This window comes from Castanea sativa, chromosome 2, assembly GCF_040712315.1.
Source record: "Castanea sativa cultivar Marrone di Chiusa Pesio chromosome 2, ASM4071231v1".
In the NCBI taxonomy this organism is placed as follows: Eukaryota; Viridiplantae; Streptophyta; class Magnoliopsida; order Fagales; family Fagaceae; genus Castanea; species Castanea sativa.
Genome location: NC_134014.1, coordinates 12933918 through 12944476, shown reverse-complemented (window position 1 = coordinate 12944476; position 10559 = coordinate 12933918). Strand labels below are relative to the sequence as shown.

Here is a 10559-nt window from a genome sequence, read left to right as displayed (position 1 = left end):
TGCTTGTCTCTAGAAGCTGTCTAGATCATATTCATCTGGCTTTGTTGACATTTTAGGAATAAGTAAACACTGGGAGGACCACAATAAAAGAAATTGTTTGTTACCTCTCTTCACCCAGACGCCAAAGTTCAATACACAGAGGCTTTATTAATGCAAGTGAAAACAAACAAATTAAATAGAAAACATATAATATATGACTTCGTTTATCTTTTTTGTGTTCTTAACCTTCGACTCTCTCTATTAATTGTCCCCCTAACTCCAAAGAACAGTGTCTGCTCTTTCTTTTCTTTTTTCTTTGCTTTTTTTCTCACTTTCCCTTCCTTTTCTAGTAATAAGTCCACTAGTCCAGAGACAAATTTTTTTTACAACCGCATTTGTCATAATAAAAATAATATTAATAATAGACACCGATAAGAGACATGTTCCAATCATAACATGCTATATTAATAATTGTGCAAATTTTGGTATACCTTGTATTAGTAATGGGGTTTTACTAAAGTATGCGCCCTTAAGGCTTACATTAATAAACTATTTTAGGAAATGTTTGATGAGAAATTGAAAAAATTGTCAAATTTTTTGACAACTTTTTCAATTTTTTATAAAAAATTTCTTAAAATTAATGATTAATATATAGCTAAAGGTATATATTAACCTGACCTTACTAATTTACTCTCGCTTTCACCGTTGAAACTCGAAAGCAAGACACAAGTTTCTCTCTCTCTCAAACTTTGCTATTCTCGCTGGAACTTTGTTTGCGTGCACAGCATAATTAAGGGCGTGCACGCACACTAGACTTGTGAGTGTGATAGAGACAACTAGAGGTAGCATCAAATCTTCAAAATTCTCTTTCCCAACTTAGAGGATAACTTTTGCCATTAATAAGGGAAACAAGTGACACTTCCATTACGGCTGAGCTTTTATCATTTTTAAGGAAAAGCCCTTAATAAGCTCTATAAGATGGCATTGGTTTGCATCCATATTTCCACCTTATACCCTAAAATATAATATAAACCCATGATCTTTGAACTCAGACCGAACTACCAAAGTAGACCTTAAAAGCTCACCACCCATTCACAGTTATAAAATTGCTTAAGCCAGTCACATCCAATTCCCAATTTTAAAAGGTACATTATCTTCAATTAATTATACAGTTTGTGCTTCAGCATATTTTTAAAATGTTTTATTGAAACTAATATCTCCGGGTACACTTTATCCCAATGAACCAAACTTTTTTGGCAGCTTGGACAACAGTCCAAAAAATAATTGCAAAACCATCTCAGCTAACTTTAAACTTTCAATAGGTCAACTTTTAATCTGATAGAGCTACCATATCCATACCATAATGTTAAAGGACAATGGAACATCCCCATCTAGAGAGATGGGGAAATTGGTGGTGATCATTCATTGTCCCTTTTCACATGTCCTACTACACTATGGAATAATCTCTCCAGGTTTCCTTCCACCTTTTTTTTTTAGAATGGCTTTATGGGGGGAAAAACGACTGCAGAATATCAACGGCAAACTGAATGGACCACCCACATGCTCAAAGATGTTCTTGACACCAAATCTCACATATCGCTTGGCATCTGTTGCTGCTATACAACAAAATGGAACAATACAATAACTCATGTATTTGATACATGCATTATCACCTTTACAATGTGCAAGCTCCATGGCCATGTGAAATTCACACATTATGAGAGGAAGGATACACGATGCATGAAACGCAAATAAAAATTCTCTATCCCATTTTTAATAATCAACTTTATGCTCCTTTAATCATAATCCGTCATATGTATGATTTTTTTTTTCTTCTTTTTAAACTTCAATTGATTTTTTTTTTCTTATAAAAAGAAAAAGATATAACAAGTTGCGATTAATGAAACATAAATTAGAACACTAGTGGTGATACTGATACACGGGATTTTTATTCATGAGATGAGACAAAGGAATTTTATTCATGAGATGCCTTCGCCAAATCGTGAGTCATTAAGTAGACAAGACCATGAGTTAAAAATAGACTTGTCTACCGAATGGACCAAAAACATATACTCAGATTCACACAACTTTTAACACAAAAATTTAACGACTATAGCAGGATTATTGGTTTTATTACACAGATAGAAAGGATATACAACAAACTATATTTAGGAGGAGTAACCCAAAAGCAGTAGAATATTTTACATTTATTTTTGGGAACTTGAGAAGATATATAGTACAAACAATTGCTACAAGACATGCTTATGGCAGTAGAAAGATGCTAGTCAATCTTGCCGTAATTCCATGAAAGCAACTGCTTCTCACAATTGAATCCTCAATACCAATCTCGAATGGCACCCGCTTGCACTTGCTCACGTGATAAATACACGTGGTGGCACACCATGCAACAAAGGTTGGCACATAACTATATCTGAGAGATCTTCTTAAGACTACACTTAAGCTAGAAATCAATCAGCTATCTTATATAAGTAGAAATTGTGTTTGGTATTTGAGACTGGTGTTTGCCTAAAAGCAATGTGAATAACATGCCAAGTGGGTAGAAGGACATGTTCTTAATCTTATTCAATACTCATAGCTGAATGAACTTTGGTGCAAGTGTAATCCTTGTAACCAACCAGGTTATGGAAGCCATCCAAAGGGTATATGCCAGAAGAAGTATCTCAGGTTGAAACTAAAAGGCTTTGATTTTGGGGCCTCTTTTAATGCTAATAATCTAGTCAATACTCTTTAAGCCTCTCCGAGGCATAGGAAGTTCTAGAATAACTAAGAAGTAACTTCTTTCTGACTCTCTGATATATTGGACTTCACCATTCATAAGCTTTAGAATCTTTCTACACATGCTCAGCCCTAGGCCTTCTTGAGTCAACCATCGACTGCTATGAAACATGTCCTGAACCAGTTCAGGAGGAAGACCTTCACCAGGGCTTACCATCCTTCATAAATAAGATCAATATTAGTTGAATCAACATCAAAGAAATTAATAATAAGATCCATGTCCACACAAACACACATATACATAAAGATAAAATAAGTTGCAACTTGCAAGTAATCAAAAATAACTTCCAAATAATCTGTTTTTACAAAAGAAGTTGGCTAACAAGGAATCCATAATTGAAATTAAATCAAAAGCACGTATCAGTAAGACCATGCCAACATAATGCACAGGGGAATCATAAGTATGGTAACACAAGTTTATTCACCAAATATCAAGCAACTAACTTGCATAAAGCGCATGATTGTAAAATTGCTGCTTTAAGAGATTTACATGATAAATTCTACCCCAAAAAAATAAATTATCATATATTAGGGATGCAACTCTGACTGGTTAGTCTAATTCCAACATTTTTAATTATTATAAATAAAAAGTATTAAAAAAACCCAAACATTTAACAGTATTTAGCAGGATTTCAGTGTTGGCGAACAAATCAACAAGGTGTTGATGGATTAGCATAAATCTAAAAAATTGATGATGCAAGCAAGTCTAAGAAGGCATCTAAGTTTCATAGGACCTCAAGATTATGTTAGAGAACCTCACATGACAGCTCAAAGTGTAGTCAACCTTCCAGACCTCAAGATTACTGTAAGGATATGTCGCATATCTACAGAACCCAAGTCACAAGCCTCTTTGGCACTGATAAGGGCAACTAAGGAAAAGCCTCTGCATGTTGTAGGTATGAGGAATACTTACAACTTCAAACCATCATATTGTGAAATTTTACAGAGATAGTACAAACAACAATCCATTCTAGGACCAATAGTTGCCACCATAAAACACCTACATGATAAGCGTTAGTCAAATGATTTTGTTAAACTCACACGATGACTCAACCACTTCAGATCTGATTGAATGCTTAACTTGTTTGAATCAGTCCAATATGACACTTTTTAAAAAAAAAAAAAGAACACAAATTATTAACGAGAACTGAGTATACTGATGGTTAGGAGTGTTGAAGGACAAAATGAGATGAAAGCAGCAATCAAAATTAAGACAACCATTAATTAAAACCAGCAAAATTATGTTTGGGCACACACAGACAAAACATATACATTATTGAGACCAGCTCAACTTTATGGGGAAAATAAAATGAAGGAATTATTCCTTTCTAATAAATAGGTAATAATCCATCAAGGTATAACTAGAAAAAAGGTAAAAATGAATTGGAATCCAACATACCTGAATTCTGTACGCACAAGAGTGTGTACATCAGAAATTTGCTTCAAGCTTGGACGAACATGAATCTCTACCCAACCTTCTGGTGATGGTGCATAACGCACCATATTCAACAAAAAATCAGCTAGGACCTGTTGAACTCTTATTTGATCACCATAAACAGCCAATGATTTGATTTCTTCTGGAATATCACGAATCAATTGCAAATTTTTTTCCCTCAGCAGCAGCATTACTTGGCTAACAACAGAATTTATGACACTCCCGAGAAAGAATTCTCCCTTCTCAAGCTCCAATGAACTGATTCCAAATAAAATTAAATTAAAAACTCAAGTCATATCTTTCACATTAACAAAATAACATTGAAGTTCAGATGAGGTGTTAAGACAAACACGAATTTAAACATGGTAGCAATGAATTAAGACATAATAAAAATAAAAGGCATCATGTTCAATCAAAGGGCACAATTCACCAAAAACACAAAGCAAATTTAAAATAAAAGAACTGATTATTTATTCTATCAGCGTGAACATTGTGTGAATTTCCCTCTTTTAACATATTTTAGCAGGAAAGCTTATAATTAACACCATTAATAATACTTGTGTGTGTGTGAAATGATAATTCAGAAAATACTCGTAGCCAGTCAAAATAGTTTTTAATGAGCTAACGGCAATCAAGTGATACGCGAAGTCACTAGATTTGGATCAATAACAACATCATAGCACACTATGACATCAATCAAGGACCTTTTAAACGAAAAAAATGAACCAAAATAAGACTCTAAAAGCATGACTCTGAGATGCAGCCTTTCAAAAGCATTTCTATAGAGCTAAAAATGAGAAATGGAAAAGGAAATGAAAAGGAGAAGCAAGGCAATAAAATATTTTATTATCAGAATTACAAATTGAGCATGTGTTGGCAATTCTTAGAGCCATTATACATTTTTAACAGATAGGAATTATGATGTTTCTTCTCCTTAAATGTTTCTTCTCCTTAACAGGGCTATGGACCACAATCTGTGGAACCAGCGGGGAAAATAATAAAGTTAGTTGGATAAATTCACATTTCTTTAGCCTGGATCCACATTAGTAGATTTGTTGGGATCCCCAAAACTTTTTAAGTACATTTACAGTACTATGAAGGATATCACCATCTATATAGTCATATATTTAAGTACATTTACAGTACTATTTAGATTCCCTGTAAAGTCAATACAGAGATGTTGATAACTTACAACTAGTACACATTACATATGAAATAAATTTGTAAGACTTTAGTAGGCAATTGACAAAAAATATTGCTACATGCATCACATTTTCTTTTGCATAAACTGATAGTTTTAAGTGATTTGTTTAAGAAAAACTCACCCATCTTCAATACTCTCCAGATCAACATCCTTTATAATCTTCAACATCTGCTTCTCACAAGCAGCACTAGTCTCAAGAAATTGCCTTTGATCTTCGGTCAAGTCTGTAGCCTCCAAAAGTGAGTGAGTAAAGCGAATACCACTCAAAGGATTCTTTACTTCCTGGCAAATGTAAGCCAACTCTTTCATTCTTGCAAAGCATTTCTTCTCCTGTTGCCTCTGAACTTTCAGAGCTTGCTGCAATTCAGGACTAGCAATCTGCAAGAAGCAGAAGGCTCCAATAACCTGGCCATCCATATTTACCCTCTTGTTTGCAGTCAAAAGAGCCTGGACATATTTCCCATTCTGATCAAAGAAAGAAAATGGGAACTTATCTGTGTCTTGCCCTCCAATTGCATTGTGCAAGACAATCATGAATTTTGTCAAAGCATCTGGACCCTTGAGTCGGCAGCAACTGCCAAAAACCTCTCCAACTAACATTTTTCCTACGATGTCCCCTCGGGCCCACCCAGTGAGCTTTTCCATAGCAGTGTTCCACTCAGAGCAACACGTATTATCATCTGAAGCAAATATGGGAGGGATCAAAGGATTGGGACTATGAACAATAGCCTTGTAATCACCTTGAATGTTGATAAACTTGTCCATCACCACTTTTTGACCAGTAACATCCTGACCAACAAAACAAACTCCTACTATATTATTTGTGTAATCCTTGCTAGAGCAAGCATTGACCACCACAAATACAGCCTTCTTATGATGCTCAGGGCCAAATGTCCTCAGTTTTATCTCTACATTCTTATCTTCTTCACCTGCATTGATTAAACTAAAGTGATATACAAAATGTTATCAAAACCAACTCCCATCCAAGGCAAATACTAAATATTATGTATCAACAGATAGAAGGTTAATTCTAAACTCGGATACTAATCAATATATTGTAAACCAATAGTAAGAATAAGAATCTAACATTCCAACCCATAAAACATGGAGATTAATGGTTTTCTCTCTCTTTTTGGCACAAGAATCCATTTTTGAACACCAACATCATGTTCAGGTCTATTTTAGTTTTGTCACTGTGTTGGCATTTCTTATGTATATTGGACATCATGCCACTCTCCATGTCAGGATGCTAGCTACATGATCAGCAACCACATGATAGGACATCCATTAGGTTTTTTAAGGAGAACATAGTGGAAACTTCAACTTTTTAGTAAAACCTACTTATAGTAAGGGATGGTTTCAAATGTCCTAATATCTTGCAGATATAATGCAAATATATTGACACAGCACAAGCAACAACTAAACTTTTGGCAGATTACAAATTTACTCTGTCAAATGGGAAGAATAATTTAAGAGGCAAGCTAACATATAATGGTCAACTGATGAGATTTAGGACATCCCATTCAAACGAAGCCATCACAGCATACGTAGAGAAAGTGAGCAACTTCTTGCTTTAAATCTAATCCGCAACATGCACTTCAGATTCAAAAAAAAAAAAATCAAAATTAATGCAACATACTTGCAACTTTTATTGTCAGCAAAGAACTCATTTTTTGCAATTATTTTAAGATCAATGGTTTTCTTTGTGCCTTTTGATGCAATACAGAATGAACTAGGCCAAAACATTTCTACAGGATGCCAATACAACCCCCTTATTAAACTTTTAAAATTGGCAGGAACAAAGACATTATGTGTGAATCGACTACCTCTTAAAGCTCGAGAAAGAAGCTTGTCTACTGTTTCTTCGTATTCTTTATAAATAAGATCATGAACCAAAGACTTCCCCATAGCTTCTTCAACTGAGAGCCCTGTCAACTCTGCAACCTTTGCATTCCACCCATTTATACAGCCATCAACATCTACAGCAAATATAGGAGCAGTTGCAGTCTCTATCAACCTGACCATTTCTCTTGCAACCGAACTGAGTTCATCCATACCTTGCAACTCCAAGTCCCCAAGCTGAGCATGTACAACAGCCTTAGAATTGCGTGGCTCAGCATCTCTAAATGAGTCTCGCAGAATAAGCTGCAGAGAGTGGATTGCATCCATTTCTGCATTCTCCCATGGCGAGCTGCGGCTTTTTACCACTTCCAGAAATGCCTTGAAAGAAGAACGTGGATGCATCCTCTGCCCATCATCCTTGTCCTCAGGGTGATGCTTTGCGCCACCCCATTTGATCTCTTTTGCAGTGTGGGACCGGAACCAGAACAGGAAATCCCTTTTTGTGATATAAGCAACAGCCATTCCACAAACTTCATCTCCAAGTGAGGCTGCTCCATCGTACCCAGCATCACCCAAACTGTCTGTGCTCAAACCTGTGGAATCTCCATGGAAAGCCAACAACCACTCTACTATGTCCTTTATCTGGGCCTCAGTTGGGGTCACACCCAGAGGGTAGTACTTCCCTTGATAGAAGAGGGCTGCCCCATCACACTTCACAAGGTTCATAATACTAGGGCTTTGAGTAACGATCCCAGTAGGTGAGTCACGAAGAAGCATATCACACAAGAGGGTCTGCGTCCTTAAAACATGTTTCTCTAACATCTGTGATGACAATTGCAACTCCATATTCAATTGGAGTCCAAAAGCCTGCATTAAGAATTCACAAGCATAGCGAAGAGGGAATGGAATGCACCTAGCAGAAGTGTGATGACAAACCACCAAACCCCATAACCTCATTGCACTCCGCCCGCCAACTCCTTCCTCATCATTTCCATTGATAATAACCGCCATTGCCAATGAGGCAATCGAGCCCATATTAGTCATATACTGAGCATGACAGCCATGAGGAGCACGGAGCGTTGAACCAACCAAGCACAAAGGCTGCATAAGCCTATCATCCTGAATCACCCTAACCGGCATGGCATGACAATCCACAATCATCCTAACCCTATTCTGCTTAAACAAAAACCTCGACGCCTGAGGTATATCCGTGGCCGGATAATGCAACCCAATATACGGCTCCAAATCCGGCCTCTTACTCTCTGCCACAACCTCACCATGCTCATCCTCATGAAACTTATACACCATAACCCTATCATACCCAGTAAGCTCCCTCACACTCTCCACCACAGTATCACACAACAACTTAATATCCCCACCAGGTAATGACTGCAACTGCGAGATCGCCCGGACAGCCAGCTTCTGTGACTGAACCGCCCCGGCAATCGACAGAGCTGGGTCCTCAGTCCTTGCAGGTTCCAAATCAATCACAATCCCAACATCTATCCTATGCAAAATTGCGTAAAAGGGCTTCCCAGAATTCTTGGAATGAATCCAAACCGGGTTCAACAACGTTATTTCCCTAGCTCCAAACGCCTTCTCAAGCAAAACAGAGCTGGAGGGCGTGAAGAGCGTCCTCACATCAGTCCCAATTGTCAAATTCTCAGGCTTTTCTAAACTGGGAACTGACTGAGGCAAAAGAGCAAGCATGTCGCGTGCGTTTTCACTATAACCAATTACACTGAAAGAAACTTCGTCTACAGCAATCATACAACCAAAAGGTTGGATATGACCACCCCTTTGGATTCTAGACAAGTAAGCTGTGATCTGTTCCTCAGGTACTGAGTCTGTTGTGGTTCTAATGGACTGAGAGTAATCAAAGGACTTACCTGACTCACCAGACTGTTCAAACACAGCGTGAAGACGAGCATCCACTGTGTACTGTGCAATGGCTTTGGGGATTGTAGACTCACTTTGTTGAAGCCTCATGTTTTGAGCTTGGCTATTGTTGGTGTTGGTGTTGGTGTTGGTGTTGGTTTTGATGCTGTGTGAGTGTGTAGCTCTGCTACTTGAAGCCATTGATGAGTTTGGTATCTCTCTCTTTTTTTCCCAATTGGTTTCAGAGTTTGTCAGATTTGGTGATGAAAAATAACCTCAAACCTTAAAATACTCAAAAACCCACATGAGCATGGAAAAATTCTCGCTTTCTCAGTGCTGATTAGAGAGTTGTTAAGGCATGATTAAGGTTTTTTTTAGTCAAAAAGTGTTTGCTTCGAGGTTTGCTAAATTTGGTGTTGTTGGTGTTTGGTGTTAGGTGTTGCTATTTTTGTAGGTGTTGTTGGTTGCATTATGTGATGCCCTTTGAGAAGTGGGAAAAGGCGAAGAAAAAAAAATTATTTGGGGTTTGATTGAACTTCTTTTTGATTGAGGTCTTTCTTTGCTTTTTTGATTTTGAGGGTTCTTGTTCTTCCTCTCTTTTTTTTTTTTTTTTTTTGGTCGCTGTTATTTTGTTCCTTTTGTTTGTGTTTTTTTTTTTCTTTCTTTCTTTTTCTTTTTCATTTTGCTGTGCTGGAAATACTTGTGGGTATAAGAAAAGCTAACGCTGGTGGGAATATGAGGCCATTTGGATTCGTGGCCATGTTCTGTTGTTTGGGAAGTGGGGCCATGCCCATGCAAGAAAAAAACTGCAGATTTTTTATTTTACTTTCTGCTATGGGGCCACCTCTGTCATCTTTATCTTTTACCTTTGCAATTTTGTTTTTCAAAGGCGCAACCGCGCAAGTCTAGTTTCTTTTTATTTTTTTTATGTCTAGTTTCGAAACAATTTCCACTACTTTAGATTAAGTTGTAGAAATAAAATGAGGGGTCTATGTGAGTCTATATTTTCACCCCTCACAGGTCATCTAGTGGCAAAGGAAGGGAGATGCATTTGATTTAGAGTTAACAGTTCTTTTACTTGCAATTTTTTTTAATTGCAAGTGTTTATTTAGTATAAACACTTGTTACTAAATAAACAAGTGTTTATTTAGTATAAAATTTTGATTAATCCAAAAATATTTTCAGTTGAGCAAGAAGATGTTTTACAGCCAAAAAGATTTCAAACTTTTTCCAAATCTCATCAACTCCTTTAACGCAAAACAAAACTCTATTTTTTACTTGTATGAATGATCAGCATTGTAACTAGGATGCACCTCATTACGGATATGTTAATTACTTTAAATGGGCACCTTCCCTTACACACATATCTAGCTCAATATTTGAGATAATTCATATTAGCTCATTAATCACCACAATTAAAAAGAA

The 10559-nt window shown here is 36.7% G+C and overlaps 1 protein-coding gene across 1 annotated transcript; it reads right to left on the bottom strand.

Annotated features, from left to right (window-relative positions):
* Positions 1 to 2067: 2067 nt before the first annotated feature.
* Positions 2068 to 9660, bottom strand: LOC142624452 (phytochrome B). The gene is made up of 4 exons (XM_075798020.1): positions 7241 to 9660; positions 5536 to 6343; positions 4175 to 4468; positions 2068 to 2933 (listed from the first exon to the last, which is right to left on the bottom strand). The coding sequence occupies exons 1-4, from the start codon at positions 9333 to 9335 to the stop codon at positions 2714 to 2716; spliced, it is 3417 nt and encodes a 1138-aa protein (XP_075654135.1). The 5' UTR covers positions 9336 to 9660; the 3' UTR covers positions 2068 to 2713.
* Between the last annotated feature and the right edge of the window lie 899 nt (positions 9661 to 10559).

Excerpts from the sequence above, each read along its gene's own strand:
- LOC142624452 (XM_075798020.1), bottom strand. The coding sequence starts at position 9,335 with ATGGCTTCAAGTAGCAGAGCTACACACTCACACAGCATCAAAACCAAC. Across the intron at positions 6,344-7,240 it reads TCTTTCTCGAGCTTTAAGAG|GTGAAGAAGATAAGAATGTA; the intron begins GTAGTCGATTCA and ends TAATCAATGCAG. Across the intron at positions 2,934-4,174 it reads CTTGTGCGTACAGAATTCAG|GATGGTAAGCCCTGGTGAAG; the intron begins GTATGTTGGATT and ends TTATTTATGAAG.